Source organism: Dama dama, chromosome 12 (assembly GCF_033118175.1).
Source record: "Dama dama isolate Ldn47 chromosome 12, ASM3311817v1, whole genome shotgun sequence".
In the NCBI taxonomy this organism is placed as follows: domain Eukaryota; kingdom Metazoa; phylum Chordata; class Mammalia; order Artiodactyla; family Cervidae; genus Dama; species Dama dama.
Window position 1 is genome coordinate 78417666 of NC_083692.1, and position 21878 is coordinate 78439543.

Consider the following 21878-nt stretch of genomic DNA (forward strand, 5'->3'; position numbering starts at 1 on the left):
CCCGACTTTGTTTGCATTCCTTCCTGTCTTTCTCTCTGCTTCAGCATCCTTGGTGCACAGCGCCTACAAGCATGGGCATAGAGAACATGAGGATTAAAGATCACTCTTCAAGAAGAGTGAGGCGGACACCATCTGAGTCATCAGTTACTATATCAAGAACAGATGCATTGAGAAATGTTTACCTAGATGGTGGTAGACACATGATTTCAAGGATCTTTCTTTACAGGAGCCCAGAACTCCCGGTTGCATATCTTTAGTCTCAGCATTATTAATATTTTCTGTCCTCCAGAGAACATCACTGCCTGCTCTGGAGTTTCACATGCATTTTCTGGAATATGGATGGAAATTTTCATCTCCTTACAATACATAGCTCAGTACAGTTTTCTGGTATTAATTAATGTTTTTCATAAGCTTCATAGAACACCAGCCAATTTCTTTAAGGAACCAAATGATAGGACAATGGCTCTAGATATCATTGTGATTGGTGTTCCTTTTACAGAGCCAGGCTTTAAACTTCACAGAGGATGGCAGCAGACACACTGTGAGTTGGGGATGTCTCTCCTTCTTTAGGGGACATGACTAAACAGGGCGGGAAGATCTAGATAAGGAACTGCTTGATCATTGGCTGACAGTTCCTGGCAACAACACACTGATACCTGCTCTGGTTCTAAGTCTCTACCAGCAGTAGTTGTTTCTGTTCTGTGGAAACAAACCCAGGAGCAGACACAAGTCTGAGCTGTGAGCCCATGATCCTGGTGTGTCCTTGGAGTGTGAGGCTGGTGTGTCCTTGGAGTATGAGGCTGGTGACTGGAGTAACCGTGTTTCTGACCTTGGGTAAGTGCTCTGTGTCTACAAGGGATGACTTGAGGGCAAAGGGCCATGAAGTGTTATTTGTTCTCTGCTCTCCCTGTGCCCTATTCAGCCTCATAACGATGGAATTGAGAACTGATCTACGCATTTGCTAGGGAGCACAAACTTCTACATGACAGGTTAAATCATAGCCATGATCCCAGAAGAGCACTTAGCAGTAACCAGTTTGTAAGAAATCCCTGTGTTTACTGAGCAAAGGACTCATGAGGTAAAGGCTATAGAGTCTCAGATTCTTGCCATATGTCTTTGGTCTCTATATAATAAACACCAATGATACTTTGCAGGACATAGATAAAAACACTGGAGTAGGGGGTGGGTCCAGACAGTTATGGGAATGTTGTACACTTGATCCACACGATTACACTGATTTGTGGTCAGGGGCTAATTTTATTTTCTTGACCCTTTAGGGACTGTGATTAATACTAAGACCACCCAGCTCAGCTCCACGGATTGTGCTGAAGGAGAAAATGTAAACCTGCCTTGTAACCACTCTACCATCAGTGGAGCTGACTATATACATTGGTATCGGCAAAATCCCAATCAGAGTCCACAGTATGTCATTCATGGCTTACGAGACACAGTGAACAGCATGGCCTCTCTGACCACAGCTTCAGACAGAAAGTCCAGCGCCTTGGTCCTGCCCCAGGTCACCCTGAGAGACACCGCTGTGTACTACTGCGTCCTGAGTGGGGCACACGGGGACAGACGGGGCTGCACCTGTGCAGTGTCTCTGGTGGGAAGTAGGGTGGACACAGTGGGGGAGCAATCATGAGAGCAAATCTGGAGTCATCTGGAAGGAGAGTCAGAGAGCAGTAAGAGATGAGGAAAAAGAAGGGAAGGGAAATGAAAGAAGATGGATAAAGAAAAGAAGAAAAAGAGGACATGGAATAAGCACCTAGTTTATTGATGCAGCTGAGAAGAATTTTGAGGGGTCTTAGAATTATAATTTTAGCACAGCAATAAAGTAAGAGGTGTTAATAATTTGTTGTGGCTCCTCTTCATGTCAATCAAATGTTGGTTTTAGTGCACTAGTCCCAACATAAGAAGTGGGAAACATACAAATACTTCTTGTACCAAAGGTTTCTTTCACTTGGATCCAGGGCCAAGTCTGGACTGTGATGTGTTATAGTTGTTCCACTTACCAGAAACAAACCCCTCTTTCTCTGTGAAAAATCTGAAATTGTTATTGTTGCTAGTCTAGAACATTCATATTTCCCATGAAGAAATCTTTTGAAAGAAACAAAAATTAAGTGAATAATAATTTTTCACTTTCTAGGCGGGTCTGGAAACCCTGCTTCTCTAAAGAGTTTTCATCACTTTTTATATTCCCTAAGCAGTACATGGGGCTTCCCCTTTGGCTCAGCAGTAAAGAATCTGCCTACTGCAGGAGCTGCAGGAGAGAGACAAGGGTTTGATCCCAGGGTTGGGAAGATCCCCTGGAGGAGGGCATGGCAACCCACTCCAGTATTCTTCCCTGGGGGATTCCATGGACACAAGAGCCTGGCGGACTACAGACCCTAGAGTTTCAAAGAGTTGAACATGACTGAAGCGACTTAGCATGCAGGTGTGCAAGCAGCACATGGGTCTTACCCTGGTGGCTCAGTGGTAAAGAATCTGCCTGCCAATGCAGGGGTCACAGGTTCAGTCCCTGGTTGGAGAACTGAGATCCCACATGCCTTGGAGCAACCAGGCCTACATGCTGCTACTATTGAACCATCCTTGAACAGTCCATCTGAATGTTAGTGCCTGCAGATCACTTCACTTCCACTGCAGTAAAATTATACAGGTCCTCGTCTTCCATACCTTTTACCCCCAAATCTACTGACAGAGAATCGATATTATTTACAGAGTCTGAGATAAGAGCACAAACTAAAATTATCTTCATATGGTTTCAAAAAGAAATATTTTTCTCTAAAATAGTTTACTAAAATTAACAAGCAGAATACAAAACTAGTAATCAACAGTTTAAAACATGTATTTACAATAGAAATTTTCTTTAAAATAATTTATTTTAAAATTATAGATGTTTTTAAAAAGCAAAACTACTACAATTCAGTTTTCAATGTTCAGTTAGTGGTTAAGATAAATTTTCTTTAAAATAATTTATTTTAAAATTATAGATGTTTTTAAAAAGCAAAACAACTACAATTCAGTTTTCAATGTTCAGTTAGTGGTTAAGATAACTAAAATTGCTCTGTATGCAGCCCTAGTCTAAAATAAATATATATAACTTTTAAAGTAATCAGTACCATTTTTATAGAATCCATATATATGTATTAATATGTGATATTTGTTTTTCTTTTTCTGACTTACTTCACTTTGTTTAACAGGCTCTAGTTTCATCCACATCACTAGAACTGTTTCAAATGTGTTTTTTATGGCTGAGTAATATTCCATTGTATATAGGTACCACAACTTCTTTATCCATTCATCTATTGATGGACCCTATTTGCAGGACAAAAATAGAGATGCAAACATAGAAAACAGACTTTGGACACAGTAGGGGAAGGAGAGGGTGGGATGAATTGAGAATAGCATTGAAATGTATACATTACTATATGCAAAAGAGATAGCTCGTGGGAAGTTGCTGTATGATGCAGGGAGCTCAACACGGTGCTCTGTGACAACCTAGAGGAATGGGGGGAAGGTTCAAAGGGAAGGGACGTATGTATACTTATGGCTGATTTGCATCACTGAATGGCAGAAGCCAACATAACATTGTAAAGCAATTATCCTCCAATTAAAAATAAATTAAAAAATACTATTTAATACAGCAATGTATTCTAGCGAATAGGAGCAACTTCCAATACTGTGCTGATCCATGAGCACCCTTTAGAACCACAAGTGAGAGCATAAGAGAAACAAAAGCTGGATCCTCAGCACTTCTGGGAAGAAGCATTTCATTATGGAAGAATCTACTGCATGTGAGAGGAAGATGTGGCTATACAGTTAATTTTTGCTTTCTTTTCCCTAAAATTCTCCCAAATTCCTCATCGGGGTCTGCCTTCTCCCAAATGTTCTCAGAAAGTATCCCTTAAGTCATAAAATAACGACTTTTCTATTTCCCCCTCTCACCCGCCCCTGGCCAGCACAGTCTGAGTTGGTTGCGGTGGGGGGTGGGGCGTCCTGTCCTCCTCACCTGAGCAGGATTGGTTGGGTGAGCTGATTGGCTGCAGGAGCAGGAACGACTTATGACACTCACTCCCTCAGGGTTTAGTGAAGTGTCTGGCAGTGAAAATGTCCCAACAAGAAGAGGAAGCATCATGGAGAGGCTAGCAGGCGCTGTGCTGGGGCTTCTGTCTGCCCAGGTTTGCTGTGAGTTGGGGCCGCCCCACAGGGAACCTGGAGGAGTGAGGCGCTGCTCTATTGTCGAGGGAGGGAGAGGAGCTGACAAGTCCTGCAGACTGTCTATCCTTCTCATCATCTGTGGGGGTGGGGAGGGCACTTTCAGGGTTTAGTAGGAGTTACAGTGACCCTCACAGTGACTGTTTCTCTTTCCTCATCAGGTGTGCGAGGGGCCGATGTGGAGCAGAGTCCCCCAGGCCTGAGTCTCCAGGAGGGAGCCAGCTACACGCTTCGGTGTAATTTTTCCACTTCCTCACAGAGTGTGAATTGGTATCTTCAGAACCCTGGGGGCCGCCTCATCCACCTGTTTTACATTTCTTCAGGGACAAAGCAGGATGGAAGATTAAAGGCCACCACAGTCCCTGCAGAACGCCGCAGCTCGCTGCACATTTCCTCTCCGCGGACCACAGACGCGGGCACTTAGTTCTGTGCTGCGCAGCGCGGTGCTCCCCAGGCACCTGCGGCCTCTACACGAACCTGCAGCCGAGGCTCCAGACACGCCCTGCTGTGTAGATGAAACACATACATACACACACACACACATCAGTGTGTGCATAACGAGTCTTAATATATTTAATAAAACTGGAATTATACAGAATTTATTCTTTGACCAAGATGAAAATGATTAGAAAATCAAGTGCAAAAAGATGTCTCTAGAAATTCCAAAATATTTGGATTATATGCACTAACTTTAAAATAACTCTATGTTAAAGAAACAATTACAATGGCTATTAGAAAATAATTTGAAAGTAAATATTGTGAGAGTACATTATATAAATATGTCTGAGATGGAGCTAAAATAATACATAGAAGAAAATTTATCTTTTTAAGTACTTATATTACTAAAGAAAGATGTTGAAAAACTGTTATGAAGACTCAGCAAAAGATGATAGAAAAGCAAATTAAACCCAATGTAAAATGAAAGATGTAATAATAAAATGTTCAATTGGTGAAATACAAATAAAACTATAGTGATAACCATGAAACAGAAATTTAATTTTGTTAAAATGATTAATAAAATCAGTATATTCCTAGGTATAATTATCAAGGGAAAAATAAAAAAGATGAATTATTCATATAAATATAAGTAATAAAAAAGAGAACTATTCTACAGGCTCTATAATGTTATAAATGTAATGAAAGAATATCATTAACAAGTTTATGTCACTGAGTAAATGTGTAGAAGTAGATTCACACAGGTCAGGAAAACTTTTTTGACAAATGCAAAGACAATTCAATAGAGATAACAACACAGTCTTATGAGCAAATGAGGTTGGGATGATTGTAGGGTCTTAGGAAATAATTGAAAAATGACACAAATATCATATCTTGTACAAAAAATGTGTGTACAGTCTCAAAATGAACCATATATCCAACTATAAAATGTAACAATAAATCTTTTAGGAAAAACATAAGAGAATATCTTCATGACCTAGAGTTAGACAAAAAAAATTTTGACATGACACCAAAAACACAATCCATACAATATAAATAACTTAGATTTCATCAAAATTAAAAATGTTTGCTCTGTGAAAAACACTATTAAGAGAAGGAAAAAGATAAACCACAAACTGGCAGGAAATATTTGCAAAATACATTTTCATAAAAAAACTATATTTAGAATACAATGAACTGTTCTAAACTCAGTAGGAAGAAACAGACAATCCAGTTGAAACCTGGACAAACGATTCAGACACTTTACAGAAAAGCTGTATGGTAAGGAAATAAGCATATAGAGAGATGGTCAGTGTTATTAGTAGTTAGGGAAGTGCAAATTAAGCCACAAAGAAATACCACTTCACATCTATCATAAAGATAGATTATGATTAAAGATATCATAAAGATATCATCATGATTTAGCTATCATAAATATCAAATTCTGGCAAAGATGCAGAGAAATTAGATCACTCATACATTGCTGGTAGGTGAATGGTCCAGTCATTCTGGAAAACAGTACAAGAGTTTTGTTTAAGCTTAAATACTCACTTACCTTACAACTCAGCAAAACACACTCCTGGGTATGTATGCTTGAAAAAGGAAAAACTTAACATTCTCACAAAACTCTGTACCTGAATATTCATGGCAGCTATATTTGTGGTCACCAAAAACAGGAAATCAGCCAAGAATCTTTCACGGGGTAAATGCAACTATAATACCTCTGTACAATGAGATCTTATTTACAGATTTTTCTCAACTTTCAATAGAGTTATGTTTCAATATACCATTTTCAGTTGAAAATATCATAGGTGGAAAATGCATTTAATATACCTAACCCAGCCTCCCTTAAAGATGCTTAACATTTACATTAGCCTACAGGTGGGAGAAATCATCTAACACAAAGTCTATTTTATACAAAAGTGTTGAAAATCTCATGTAATTTATTGAGTACTCTACCGAAAGCGGGGCTTCCCAGGTGATGGTAGTGGTAAAGAACCTGCCCGCCGATGAAGGGGACATAAAAGACACAGGTTCAATCCCTGGATGGGGAAGATTCCCTGGAGGGGGACATGGCAGCCCACTGCAGTATTCTTGCCTAGAGAATTCCATGGACAGAGGAGCCTGATGGGCTACAGTCCAGGGTCACAAAGAGTTGGACACGACAGCAGTGACTTAGCACACACACAATGAAAGTGAAAACAGAATGGTTGTGGGAGTACAGAATGAATGTAAGTATGTCGGTTGTTTCCCCTCATGATTTCAGGGCTGGCCAGGAGCTCAGCTCACTGCTGCTGCCCAGAATCACCAGGGAATATTACGCCACATGTTGCTAGGATGGGAAAAGACCAAATTTAAAAATTCCAAGTATGGTTTCTACTGAATGTGTATTGCTTTCTTACTACTGGAAAGTAAAAAAACTGAAATCAATATCATAAATTGGTGACAGTTTGTAGTGATTAAAAGAAACAGACTACTGATATATTTAGTAGCCTAGATGGGCCTTCCTAGGTAGATCAGTGGTAAAGAATCTGCCTGTAATGCAGAGGACCTGGGTTTTATCCCTGGGTTGCGAAGATTCCCTGGAGAAGGAAATGCAACTCAGTCTGGTATTTTTGCCTGGGAAATTCCATAGACAAAGGATCCTGGCCGGCTACAGTATATGGGGTCATAAAAGAGTCAGACAGGACTTAGTGACTAAACAAATATAGCCTAGATGGATCTCAGGATGCTATGCTGAATGAAAAAAAGTCAATCTCAGAGGCGACATGGTGTATGATTACACTTATTGGATTATTATGATTATATACCTAGTATGATTCTACTTATATAACGTTCTCAAAAGGACAAAATACATAGATGAAAAGATCAGTAGTTACTGGGGTTATAAAGAATTGCAGGGATGGGGAGGATGTGCAAAGAGGGTTTCTTTAGAGAAATGGAACAATTCTGTGTCATGATTTTAGTGGTGGTACAAGAACCTATAAATGTGATAAAACTTCACAGAGCTTCATATCAAAACCAAAGAGCACATGTAAAAACTGATGTGTAATATTACACTCTGTATTTTGATAAAAAGATTTATCAGTATCAGTTTCTTAATATATATGTAATTACAATATTAATATATATCTATATTTTATAATATCATGCTGCTGCACAGGCTGCTGTGGTCATTCATGATCTCCTCTGTTTAGTTACAAATAATTCAAGCCCAGGCATTCGCTGCCTGTCAGCACTCAGAAGTGAAATGGGACAGAAGAGTAGAATAGTCTCAGAAAATACAAACTTTCCTTTCTGCTTCACTCATTCATGGGTTATTTTGATCTTAAATTACATGAACTGGCACTGTTTTAGAACATGTCTGTATTTTCTTTTCTACTTGTCTATTTGCCTTTGGTTCTTTTATGTTAATTCATCTATTACAGCAATGAAACCAAATGGAAGACTGACAGCTACGTTCCACATGAACATGAAACAGTGCAGAGAACTTCAGTCACCAACTTCTGTGGGGTTGACAGGTACTAAGTGTCTGCAGTCTGTAGATATTAAGTTTTGTAAGAGTGCATTATAGCATTACATCAGAGAAAATTCCAGCATGTTTATCTTAACTTTATTTTACAAAGAGAAATAATAATGAATGACTGACAAGTGAGACTGAATACTCTGGACCGATGAGACAGAAAATGTGACCTGATAATTCTAGGACACATGGTCTATAAGTACAATTCTACATTTAGAGGAACAGGATTGAACACCCTGATCCCCCTCAAAGTCTACTATATAAGAATCAATATCAGATTTCAAAAGAATATTTTATTCCTGTTATAATTTCATTTAAATACAAACCACTGAATAGACTCTGAAATTCAGATGGACTGATTTTTTTTTTCTTTTGAGCTTCTATTTATTTATTTATTTTGCTAATTACTTTACAATATTGTAGTGGTTTTTGTCATACATTGACATGAATCAGCCATGGATTTACATGTATTCCCCATCCCGATCACCCCTCCCACCTGCCTCTCTACCCTATCCCTCTGGGTCTTCCCAGTGCACCAGGCCCGAGCACTTGTCTCATGCATCCAACCTGGGCTGGTGATCTGTTTCACCGGGACTGATTTTTTAAAAATCATTTCATGTTGAAGTAGTTTTATTTATTGAAAAATCTAAGTAGAGCCCTGGAACTCAGTAAAAAACAAAAAAATAGAGAAAGATATATTAATTATTTTGGATAAGATTGCTTTTCACCCAGAAGGTTTAAGATCTGTGAATATTTTAAACCAGTCACTAGATTCTGGATGGAGAAAAGAAAGTAAAGGTTAATGAATGACTAATCAGTAGATTACAAGAATGTTTCATAGGCTATACAAAATTATATCTTAAACAGAATGGAAAAATTATTTCACTGAATAATTACTGATGTATGTCAACTTGTTTAATCTTCAGTTTCCCTCAGTTCAAACCTTTAATATTAATTGCTTTCTTCATGCCTCTTTTCAGGATCTGCCAAACTAGGGAAAAATAGGTAGACAAACTAGGGAAAAATAGGTAGACAAAGTAAAAATTTGTGGTGAGTCAGAGAGTAGTCATATACTTAAAGCTATGTTTTTTCCAGTAGCCATGTATGGATGTGAGAGTTGGACCATAAAGAAAGCTGAGTGCCAAAGAATTGATGCTTTTGAACTGTAGCATTGGAGAAAACTCTTGAGAGTCCCTCGGGCTGCAAGGAGATCAAACTAGTTCCTTCTAAAGGAAATCAGTCTTGAATATTCATTGGAAAGACTGATACTGAAGCTGAAACTCCAATACTTTGACCACCTGATTCGAAAAACTGACTCATTTGAAAAGATCCTGATGCTGGGAACAATTGAAGGCAGGAGGAGAAGGGGATGACAGAGGATGAGATGGTTGGATGGCATCACCAACTCAATGGACATGACTTTGAGTAAGCTCTGGGATGTGGTGATGAACAGGGAGGCCTGGCATGCTGCAGTCCATGGGGTCGCAAAGAGTCAGATAGGACTGGGTGACTGAACTGAACTGAGACTTTTTCCATCTGTGCACAGACCGTGTGGTTGATCTACATGACAAACCCCACTTCCTGTTTTGGGGGAGAGTCACAAGGAACCCACGTGCTATGTATATGTGCTCTCAGGCAATTAAAGACACTGACCTCTCAGCTTGAGGCAGAATTAAACACATTGTGCAGGGGAATCCATGCCTCATGCCGCTCTCCAGTCTACTCTGGGTGTTCCTGGCCTTCACCTTCTCTGGTAGGGATGCTCTCAAACATGGGTGCGAACGTTCAGGGTGAAAGGACTGCACACAGGCATGTGTGATTCACTGGGGCTTGGGGAGGAAAGGAGGATTGGAGAAAAGCAAGCATCTTATGATTTCAGTTTGGTTTGTAAATATATGGGTCCAAAATTAGTGTAATTTCTACATTATTTTGTTCACTATTTCAACTCTGTTTTCTTATTTTTCCCACAGGATCTGGTGTGGCCCAGAAAGTTACTCAAGACCAGCCAGACATAACCAGTCAAGTGGGGCAGTCAGTCACTCTGAACTGTCAGTATGAAGTAAGTTGGTACATGATCTCCTACTCCATTTTGTGGTACAAGCAGCTTCCCAGTGGACAGATGACTTACCTTATTCGTCAGTATTCAGAAAATGGAAATGCAAGGGACGGCCGCTACTCTATAAACTTCCGGAAAGCAGATAACTCCATTAGCCTCACCACTTCAGCCTTACAGCTGGAAGATACTGCAAAGTTCTTCTGTGCTCTCCGTCAACTCACAGTGGTTGAAGTAATGGGAAAAGCTGAACAAAAACCCCAGAGCTTAATAAGAGAGAGCCTCCCTGCTGCAGGACTGCAGCTGAAATGCACACCTGCAGATCCCAGCAAGAAATGGTAATCGTGTGGTTGCTTCATCTGTGGTCTGGATCATAGGATTTAATTCTAAATAAAAGCTTCTTCCTTGCTATTTGGTGTCCAGGGTAATTTTCTACTGTTAACATTCTCCTCTTGAATATTTGACTTTAACTCAATCATACAGAATATGTGTAAAGTTGTCTAAACTTGCTCCATAAATAATTAAAAGTGACAGTTTCACTAAAATACACTCACATCACAAATCGGGGTATAGTTACTTGGAATCATCATAAAAATAATTTCCTTAGTCCTTTGTTCTTGGTCTTGTGTCACTGAAGGTACAATCAAAGAAGCAGAACCACCAGTGGTGTGGAATAAGAAGTTAGTTATAAAGATTAGAACTCAGGTAATTGCTAGATCTGGTGGAAGAGTGTGTGCAAAACTGTTATCTTGGTATCTGATGTTGAGACTGAACTTATTGTTTGTCAGCTAGAGTAATATTTATAGAAGAAAGTTGTATATAGACCAAGGCATGGACAAACTATAACTCATAAGGACAAACTAGAACCATGAGGTGAATGGAAACCACAAAGGCACACTAAAATTTGTCTGTCTCCCCTCCTTCAGTCTCACAGTAGTGGGTGACCTTAGGAGAAGTGGGTGTCATTTGGCATCATGCTACATGCATACTTGATCCAAAACAGAGAAGATGAGGAGGAGGTTTGGTGGGAAGTGAAGGAGTTGTGAGTCAACAACAAGTTGAGCTATCAGATCAGCAGCAAGATGAGTGAGCAACCATAGTCCCTGGAGCCCTGTACCAACCCCCCAAACAGAAAAACTATGGCTACTTCATCACAACCACCTTGCAATTGTTACACAAATTTCTTTTGTGGCAAACCCCAACCAAGAACAATACAGGAAGCACTTTCTGGGAAAGATACTTCCAGTTAGTTAAGATAGTACAAAGCTGCTACAGAACCCTCTTTGTTAACCTGGCATCCATCTGTACTCTTTTAACAACTTTTGAATAAAGAAAGCAAAACTATGCTTCTTGCTAATGTTGTTGTTGTTCAGTCACTAAGTCGTGTCTGACTCTTTGTGACCCCATGGACTGCAGCCTGCCAGGCTCCTCTATCCTCCACCATCTCCCAGAGTTTGTTCAAATTCCTGTCCCTTGATTTGGTAATGCTATCTAACCATCTCATCCTCTGCTACCCCCTTCTCCTTTTGTGTTCAATCTTTCCCAACATCAGGGTCTTTCCCAATGAGTGGCTCTTCTCATCAAGTGGCCAAATTACTGGAGTTTCAGCTTCAGCATTAGTCCTTCCAATGAATATTCAGGGTTGATTTCCTTTAGGATTGACTGGTTGGATCTCCTTGCAGTCCAAGGGACTCTCAAGAGTCTTTTCCAACACCATGGTTCTTGTTAATATAATGCAGTAATTCCTCCTTCAACCCCAAAGATTCTAACCTCATCCTGCAAAGATTATAGCAAATTCATTTATCCATTTGGGGGTGAAGTTATTTTCTTTTCTAGCTAAGCCACATTCTCCCACTGAATCCTTTATCTTCACTACTGAGCTATAATAAGATATAAGATTGACTTATATTAGCATATCTTATGTTACTACAGGCAGGCAAGTGGGAGAGGGGAGTTAAAACTGGTTAATGTAATACATAAATATATTCATATCAAAATGAAAAACAAATTCACATAAGTATTATTGTTCTCATTCCTGCAAATGACCACATGATTATAGCTGGTATTTATAACTACCTCTTCTATTACCCATCCCATAACCTCTTTGTTCATAGTAAGCATTTCCGCTCACTGCTATACTTGATTTCCTATAAAACAACCTCCTTATTCAGAAGCAATGCTATGAGGAAAGTCATAAATTTGAATAAGGAATTCTGCAAGTCCACCACTCTGGTTTTGGCAGAAGATTGCAACTTTCACTGCAACGCATTGAAGGCAAATTCAAAAGTCTATTAAGTGGAAACAATCGTGCCAAAACCCATGGAAATTTTCCATATTGTATTCTAGGAAACATCATTAAGAATGATACTTAACTTCACATCAGAAGCAATAAAAGCCACCAAGGTAAAATATTTTTAAAGTGCTTAGAGAGAAAAAACAAACAAAACTTTCAAGGTAATATCTTATGAATATGAAAATGTATTTTTAAATTATGTTTGTTATACATCACTACTGAGAGTTTTGAAAGTGGGTGCACAGACTGATAAACTATATTTGCAATATATATGTTTGAAAAAGTCTCAGATGAGGATTATGTTAAACAGAATATGTTAAAAGTTCATCAAATCAATAAGAAAACAGAAAATGAGAATGACAAAATCTTGGAGAGCCAACTGAGAAATGTGATATCCCATAGCAAATAAATATATGAAAACTTTAATGAAGATAAAACCTTATCTGAGGGTTCCATCTGGGTCCTTTCAGTATTCTGAGTGTGTCAATGTGGCTAGGAGAATATGACCCCAGGGAATAGGGAAAAATAATGACTGTCTCCAGGAAAATAAGTGATTAAGTGAATTTCCTAGAAGCTTCCATCATTGAACCAATGTGGAGTAAAGAACAAACAGTAATAGGTCTCAGACCTGGACATTGAAGGAGATGTAGGCTTTACTAGAACAAAGAAAGTTGGTATTTATTGAGCTTACTCTTTGTCAGCCACTGTGGTTTGCATTTCCAATTCATTGTCCAATTTAAATATAAAAATCCTGTGAGGTAGGTTTCATTATTCCCATTTTTTTAATCTATGTGAAATGAGCCAAAACTCTCCTAACTGTGAAAAGCATCTCCAGTATTTATTGCCAGCCAGAGTGTATCATTTGAGGGGGCTCCTTAGGAGCAAGATATGGACTATGGAGAAGCACTTGACCCCAGAACATAGTGGCTCGAAGTCTTAGTGGTGGTGACATTACTGGTTTAAACTGGAAGCTAAAGGGAACTAGGAAAGAAAATGCCAAACCATAGATTCAATTGCCCCAGGATCAGTAGATGAGGAAATCATCCACTAACCAGTTAACAGTGCTGGATGCTTTAGTAAGTTTCTTGTGTAATAGTGTGCTGGGAAAAACAAGACCTACAAAGAGATTTTATTCCTTTAACACCCTAAGCTTGTCTCCCCATCAAGACCTGTGCCCCTTGTCTTTGCCTTCTCTGCTGTGATGCTTGGTTGTTGTTTAGTCACAAAGTTCTATCTGACTCATCCTCAGTGAGAGTCACCTACACACTAGGCCATCAGTGAATTCCAGCCTTTTGAGTCCTGGCTGCCTGGACTACTTGCTTGGTGTCCTGTGATAAACACTGAATTTTGCTTCACTGCAATCCACATGAGCAAGTGGACCCAGGAAGGTTATGTATATCTATGTATGTATGTATGTATGTATAGTGTGTGTGTGTGTAGTGCAAAAGATAAAAGTATTTCTAGAGTTCACACTATTCCAACTCTAAAATAAAAGTCTAAGTTGGACTCTTTTATTTTTTTATCTAGATGTCAACATTTCTACCTTGCAAGCCTCTTCAGGCAATATTTATTTAATTTACCTAGTGGTCAATTGGTTTGGCCTCTATTTAAAATAATTATGCTGGCTTTACAGCTCCTGCAGTTCAATTCCAGAAAAATAAATGACCCAATCAAAAAATGGGCCAAAGAACTAAACAGACATTTCTCCAAAGAAGACATACAGATGGCTAACAAACACATGAAAAGATGCTCAACATCACTCATTATCAGAGAAATGCAAATCAAAACCACAACGAGGTACCATTACACGCCAGTCAGGATGGCTGCTATCCAAAAGTCTACAAGCAATAAATGCTGGAGAGGGTGTGGAGAAAAGGGAACCCTGTTACACATTTGGTGGGAATGCAAACTAGTACAGCCACTATGGAGAACAGTGTGGAGATTCCTTAAAAAACAGGACATAGAACTGCCATATAACCCAGCAATTCCACTTCTGGGCATACACACTGAGGAAACTAGATCTGAAAGAGACACCTGCACCCCAATGTTCATCACAGCGCTGTTTATAATAGCCAGGACATGGAAGCAACCTAGATGCTCATCAGTAGATGAATGGATAAGAAAGCTGTGGTACATATACACTATGGAATATTACTCAGCCATTAAAAAGAATTCATTTGAATCAGTTCTAATGAGATGGATGAAACTGGAGCCCATTATACAGAGTGAAGTAAGCCAGAAAGATAAAGACCAATACAGTATACCAACATATATATATGGAATTTAAAAAGATGGTAATGATAACCCAATATGCAAAACAGAAAAAGAGACACAGATGTACAGAACAGACTTTGGGACTCTGTGGGAAAAGGCAAGGGTGAGATGTTCTGAGAGAACAGCATTGAAACAAGTATACTATCAAGGGTGAAACAGATCACCAGCCCAGGTTGGATGCATGAGACAAGTGCTCAGGGCTGGTGCACTGGGAGGACCCAGAGGGATGGGATGGGGAGGGAGGTGGGAGGGGGGATCGGGTTGGGGAACACATGTAAATCCATGGCTGATCCATGTCAATGTATGGCAAAAACCACTACAATATTGTAAAGTAATTAGCCTCCAACTAATAAAAACAAATGAAAAAAAAAATTATGCTGGTTTTAGATTTCAGGATTCTGCCTTATTCGTTGAAGGAATGCTCCATTCTGTTGGAGACACATACTTCCTGGTTTAGACAAAGTCCCTCCAATATGTGGGTAAATTTACCAAGGAATTAGTAACCTCATCAGAAATAAGCTCCATAGTAAATGAGCTTTTTGAATGTCCTTTTTTGAGCTTTTCTTGTCCTCAGAATCTTATCCTCAAGCGGTCTGATTGCTGTAAGTTTGCTGATTGCTATGATCTGGAGGGGAAAAAAAAGGAAATTGATTTGTAGTGACTTCTGTGTGTTAGAGCTTCCCAGGTGGCGCTAGTGGTAAAGAACTCACATGCCAGTGCTGGAAACATACGAAATGGGGGTTCAATCCCTGGGTCAGAAAGATCTCCTGGAGGAGGGCATGGCAACCCATTGCAGTATTCTTGTCCTGAGAATCCCCGGACAGTAGAGCCTGGTCGGTTACAGTCCTGGGGTTGCAAAGAGTCGGACAAAACTAAGCGACTTTCCCTACACTACACCACTGTTTATCTAGCATTCCCTGCCTAACCATCTATTCATACTTCTAAATAGGAGACCTTAATCAGGCTTTTCAGATATTCCTTTATTAACTGTAACTCCATCTCTTTTCTTGGGAATTTAGTCAGAATTTGGCCATTGAGACGCCTTCCAATCCTGTTTCACTTTTCATAACACAATTTAAGTTTGAGTAAGTGGAAGGCCTTGCTCTGACTTTTAGCACCTACCCCATACTGTTTAGGTGAGACGGAATGAGGTTGTTAGATAGCATCCCTGACTCGATGGACGTGGATTTGAGCAAACTCCGGGACATAGTGGAGGACAGAAGACACTCGTGTGCCTCAGTCCACGGGTCACAAAGAGTCGAACGTGACTTAGTGACTGAACAACAACCATGCCATTTCCTTTGCTTATTTCAGTTGTTCACTGGAAGGAAGATTTTGTAGTCAGGCACCTCCAGATTCTAATATTTGAGAATGTGAAGAATGAACACTCTGTAGAGAAATCAGTTTCTGTGACTGACACTGTCTTTCTGAACAGGAGTGAGCAGCCTCTTGACTGTGGAACAGCGTCCTGCCTTGCTGTGGTTCAGGAAGGAGAGAGCACCAATTTCATCTGCAGTTCCCCTTCCAGGTCTTTCTATGCTTCACACGGGTACAGATGGGAACTTGCAAAGGGCCCCAGGAACCTGTTTGTAGTGAGTGTAAATGGGGATGAAAAGAAGCGAGGATAAGTGAGAGTCACTCTGAACACTTAGGAGGGCGACAGCTCCATGTGCATTGGAGGATCCCATTGGAAAAGACCCTGATGCTGAGAAAAATCGAGGGCAGGAGGAGAAGATTGCGGCAAAGGATGAGATAGTTGGATGGCATCCCTGACTCAATGAACACATGAGTGAAAGTTGCACATGTCCTAGTTTTTTGCAACCCCACAGACTATACAGTCCATGGAATTCTCCAGGCCAGAACACTGAAGTGAGTAGTCTTTCCCTTCTCCAGGGGATTTTCCCAACCCAGAGATCGAACCCAGGTCTCCCGAACTGCAGGTGGATTCTTTACCAGCTGAGCCACCAGGGAAGCCCAAGGATACTGGAGTGGGTGGCCTATCCCTTCTCTAGAAGATCTTCCCAACCCAGGAATCCATGTGGGTCTTCTGCATTGTGGGTGGATTCTTTACCAGCTGAACTACCAGGGAACATGAGTTTGAGCATATTGGGAGATAATGAAGGACAGGGAAGCCTGGCATGCTGTTGTCCATGACGTCACAAAGAGTCAGACACAACTTAGTGACTGAACAACAACAACAGCAATTTAATATCAAAACCCCAGAAAACACTCTTATCAGCTTAGAATGGGAAGAAATTTAAGCCTAGGGAGGAACAGGGAGGAAATGGGGGCACAAAAGACCCAATAGGAAATTTGCTCCAACTTTTGACCTCCAGGGGATGAGGTTGCATTAACCGGAAATGTCACCTCTAATAAAACTCCATTTCACTTCTATGAGCTTCTGTATGTACCTCACAGCTCACTGAGGTGCACATTTGAACAGGCTCAACACCAGGAGCAGTGATTATCAAGGAAGCATCTCTTACTGATAGTCACTAGAACTTGCTTGCATTGGGATCCTTTGAATCTCAGATTTCCCTGTAATAGGACTCAGCACACTCTGGCACATTCCTTCCTTCTCCTCCGGGGAGATCTTCCACAATATGGCTCTCAGCTTCCTTCCTCTATAGCCATGTTCTCTACCACCCTTCTCCTGTTGGGAATGTTCTTCATAGGGAATCAGTAACATTATATTCCATGCTCCTGCTTCTATAGAACAAACAGAGTTCTGGTTGAAATCTGAATAGAGACACTGTCTCATTACAGGTAGGTCTGTCCTGGTCTCACTGATTCAGCATTGCTGTTGCAGAAAGAACTGGAGCCCAGTCAGTGACCCGCCTGACAGCCACATCACTGGCTCTCAGGGGCCCCCTGAAGTGGAGATGCAACTATTCCTCCCTCTAGCGAACTTCCCTATCTCTTCTTGTATGTCCAGACAATACAGTAGGAAGAAAAAAGGTTTGCTTTATCTAGAGGTTGCCTGTAACAGGCATTCTAGGTTAAACACATTTTCATGCAAAGTTCCAAGTGACCAGCTCAGATTGCCCCTCTCCTCTTTTCTAATTCAACTTCTCTAATACCCACTGTCTGCCCAATAATAATTATTGATTCTAATCAATTTTATTTTTCTACACATTTTCCACAGTTTCTTTAGTAAACATTTGCCGTAATCTCGAACTGTTCATCTGATCCTCGTGCCTGCAGATCACTTCAATTTTACCTCAGTGAAAATATACAGGTCCTCATCTTCCGTCCTTTGTACCTCAAAATCCATATACACAGAATCATTATTCTTCGTACAGTCAGAGAAAAAGCAAAGACTTGCCTTTCATATGTTTTAAAAACCCTTATTTTTCTCTTAAAATAACCTACTAGAGGCAAAAAACAGAATACAAACAACAGTAGTTAACAGTTAAACTGTATTTTGTGTAAAATAAACAACTAATGGGAAGTTGCAATATAACAGGGAGCCCATACTGGTGCTCTGTGAGGAACTAGAGCATTGGAGGGAGGCTCAAGAGGGAAGGGATATATATATATATATATATATATATATATATATATGTATATATATATATGTATATGTATATATACACACACACATACATACATATATAAAATACTGACTGATTCACTTTGTTTTACAGCAGAAATTGACTCAACAATGTAAAGCAATTATCTCTAATTTAAAAAAATAATAAAATTTATTTAAACATGAAATTTTATTTAAAATTTATTTTTAAATTATATGTTTTTAAATAAATTTATTATCTTAATTGGAGGATAATTAGTCTGCAATATTGTGGTGGTTTTTGCTGTACTTCAACATGAATGAGTTTTAACAAAATAAACATAAAACTATTAGTTTTAATAAAAATAAAGCTATTTACAATTCTACTTTCAATGCTCATTGAGTGACAAAAAATAATATCACTGTTTATGTAGGTTCAGTCTAAAATAAATATGTATATATTAAAAGTAAACCTATTTAATATTGCAAAATGTTCCAGCCAAGACTACTATGAATACTGTGTTGATGCATGAGCACCCTTCAGAATCACAGGTGAGTGCATAAGAAATGCCAAAGGGAACAGAAAAAAAAAAAAAAAAAGGCTCCTGAGAACTTCTGGGAAATAAAATTTCATTTTGCAAGAATCTCCTGCATCCATGCCAGCTAGATAATTAACGTTTGTTTTCTCTTCCCTAAAATCCTCCACAAATTCAAATCAGAGTCTGCCTTCTTTGCAATGTTGTTAGAAAATGACCCTAAAGTCCTAAAATAATGACCTTTCTACTTCTCACTCTCCTCACTCTTCTCTAGTCCATTCTGAATTGGTTGAGGTGGGAGGGCGGGGCTTCCTGTCATAAAGTGAGGGCCTGAGAAGGACTTGGTGGGTGAGCTGATTGGCTGCAGGAGCAGGAACATTTCCACAGCAGCTAATGACACTCCCTCCCTCAGGGTTTAGTGACGTATCTGACAGTGAAAATGTCTCAGTAAGAAGAGGAAGCATCATGAAGAGGCTAGCAGGCACTGCGCTGGGGCTTTCATTTGCCCAGGTTTGCTGTGAGTTGGGGCTGACCCACAGGGAATCTGAAGGATTGAGCAGCTGCTGTATTGTTAAGGGAGAGAGAGGAGCTGACAAGTCCTGCAGACTTTCTATCCTTCTCATCATCTATGGGATCGGGGAAGGAGCGGGTGGGGGGGTGGTGGAGGCACTTTCAGGGTTTTGTAGGAGTTATGGTGACCCTCGCCTGTGACAGTTTCTCTTTCCTCATCAGGTGTGCGAGGGGTGGATGTGGAGCAGAGTCCCCCAGCCCTGAGTCTCCAGGAGGGAGCCAGCTACACGCTTTGGTGTAATTTTTCCACTTCCTCACAGAGTGTGAACTGGTATCTTCAGAACCCTGGGGGCCGCCTCATCCACCTGTTTTACATTCCTTCAGGGACAAAGCAGGATGGAAGATTAAAGGCCACCACAGTCCCTAGAGAACGCCGCAGCTCGCTGCACATTTCCTCTCCGCGGACCACAGACTCGGGCACTTACTTCTGTGCTGAGCATCACGGTGCTCCCCAGGCACCTGCGGCCTCTACAGGAACCCTCCCGGGGCTCAGCCCCTCCTCCAGCCTCAGTCACACCGTGAGGCCCCACAGGGCATTTGCAGTGCTTAGTATTCCTTAGGAACATTGGTATAGGTATAACCACAAATGCTTTTTAGCCCAACAGATTTGTGTTGGTCTTTTCCCTTCGCAGTCTATCTCCTTCTGCACTAGAACCTCTAACTTGTAACTAAAAATGTAGCTGATAAGAGGACAGAATTAAAATAAATATTTCCCACAGTATGCTGGACTCCAAAACAGTAAACATTGAAAGCAACTAAAAGAAGAGAGAAATCTCTCCAGTAAGGATATTATCCAGCTTGGTTGGATGTCTCAAGAATGTTCAGATCTGTCTCACTGTGATGTATCCCAACAGGCAAATGCAAGCACTGGTATCCCATCCTATCAGTGCAGTAAAGTGAACAGAAAATATTTGCTCAGTGTTTAATATGACTTTGACCACTTACAAAGTATTTCTTATAGTTCTGGATGCAAAAAATCTAAAATCAGTTCCGCTGTCTATAGCCAAGGTCTTGGCAGGGTTGATTCCTTCCAGATTCTCTGAGGAAGAATCTGTTTCCTTTCCTTTTGTAGCTTCTGGAGACCACCTGGATCCATGGCTCAAGACCCCTTCTTGAATCACTCCAAATCTTACTTCCACCACCATGGCTCCCTCCTCTCCTGGAGTCAAATATCTTTCTGACTCTGTCCTATAAGGTATAAAATTTAAAGCATAGAAATCTCAATTAAATAGAGCTGGCAGAAGAGGGAGCGTTCTCCCGACTTGTGGACATCACAGAGGGCAAAAGGAAGACGAAAGAAGCCTCTTCTTCCCTGGTCAGTACGCCGTCAATAGAAAGTCAAGGGCGCTCTGTTTACTATAACCCTCCTAATTTCCTTGTCTTCTCTATAAAAGCATTTCCTTTCCTTGTCCAGTGGGGACTTGCATGTGGCTCCTCATGGTTGCAGATCTGGAACTTCAGTCCTTTTGCGATATCAATACACTCATCTTTTCTGGAGAAATATTTGGCAGTCTGTCATTTGTTCCCTGTACCTGTGATTTTGTTTTTGTTCTGTTGTATTTGTTCCTTTGTTTTGATTTGTTTTTATATATCACATATAAGTAAAAAACAGTATTTGCTTTCAGTAAAAACTTTCTCTGTCTGACTTATTTCCTTAAGTATAATACACTCCATATCTATCTATGTTGTTCCATTTGGCAATTGCATTCTTCTTTTATATTTGATTAATGTTCCATTGTGTGGTGTGTGTGTGTATGAGTGAGTGTGTATAGATAGATAGTTAGATGAAAGATCGATATTTTCTCTAACCATTCATCTATAAACGAACACTTAGCTTGGTTCCAGATCTTGGTTACTGTAAAAATGCTGCTATAAACATTGGGGTGCAGATACAATTTGGAAGAGTTTTGTTTTCTTTGAACAAATACCTGGGAGTGAAATTGCTGGGTCATATGGTAGTTGTATTTTTAGTGTTTTGAGAAGAACCTCCATAATGTTTTCCATAGTGGCTCCTTCAATTTCCAACCCAACAGCAGTGCAGGGGTTTCCTTTCCTCTGCATCCTCACCACACTTGTTATTTCTATTCTTTTGATAATAGTCATTCTGATAGATGTGAGGTGACACCTCATTTTGACATAGATTTGCTCTTTTTCCGAATATTAGAGACTTTGGACATCTTTTCATGTACCTATTGGTTATCCCTTTGGAAAAATGGCTATTCAGGTCCTATGCCCAGTTTTTAATCAGACTGTGTTTCTGTTATTGAGGTATATAATGTCTTTGTGTATTTTGGATATTGGTCCCTCATTGCAAATATCTACTCCCCGTCACTAATTTGCCTTTTATTTTTGTTGATGGTTTCTTTGCTGTGCTTTAGATTTTAGTTTGATTCAGTTCAGTTCAGTCACTCAGTTGTGCCCGACTCTTTGCAACCCCATGAATTGCAGCACGCCAGGCCTCCCTCTCC

At 40.1% G+C, this 21878-nt stretch overlaps 3 gene segments (V, D, J or C); all 3 read left to right on the forward strand.

Moving 5' to 3' along the window:
• The first annotated feature begins 709 nt into the window (after nt 1-709).
• LOC133067394 (T cell receptor alpha variable 26-1-like) lies at nt 710-1834 on the forward strand. The segment is given in 2 exon segments: nt 710-834; nt 1278-1834. Coding segments are annotated over 2 exon segments (453 nt in total).
• A 2258-nt stretch (nt 1835-4092) lies between these two features.
• On the forward strand, nt 4093-5148 carry LOC133067395 (T cell receptor alpha variable 22-like). The segment is given in 2 exon segments: nt 4093-4185; nt 4377-5148. Coding segments are annotated over 2 exon segments (315 nt in total).
• Nucleotides 5149-19283: 14135 nt separating this feature from the next.
• On the forward strand, nt 19284-20994 carry LOC133067396 (T cell receptor alpha variable 22-like). The segment is given in 2 exon segments: nt 19284-19357; nt 19573-20994. Coding segments are annotated over 2 exon segments (450 nt in total).
• The last annotated feature ends 884 nt before the right edge of the window (nt 20995-21878 follow it).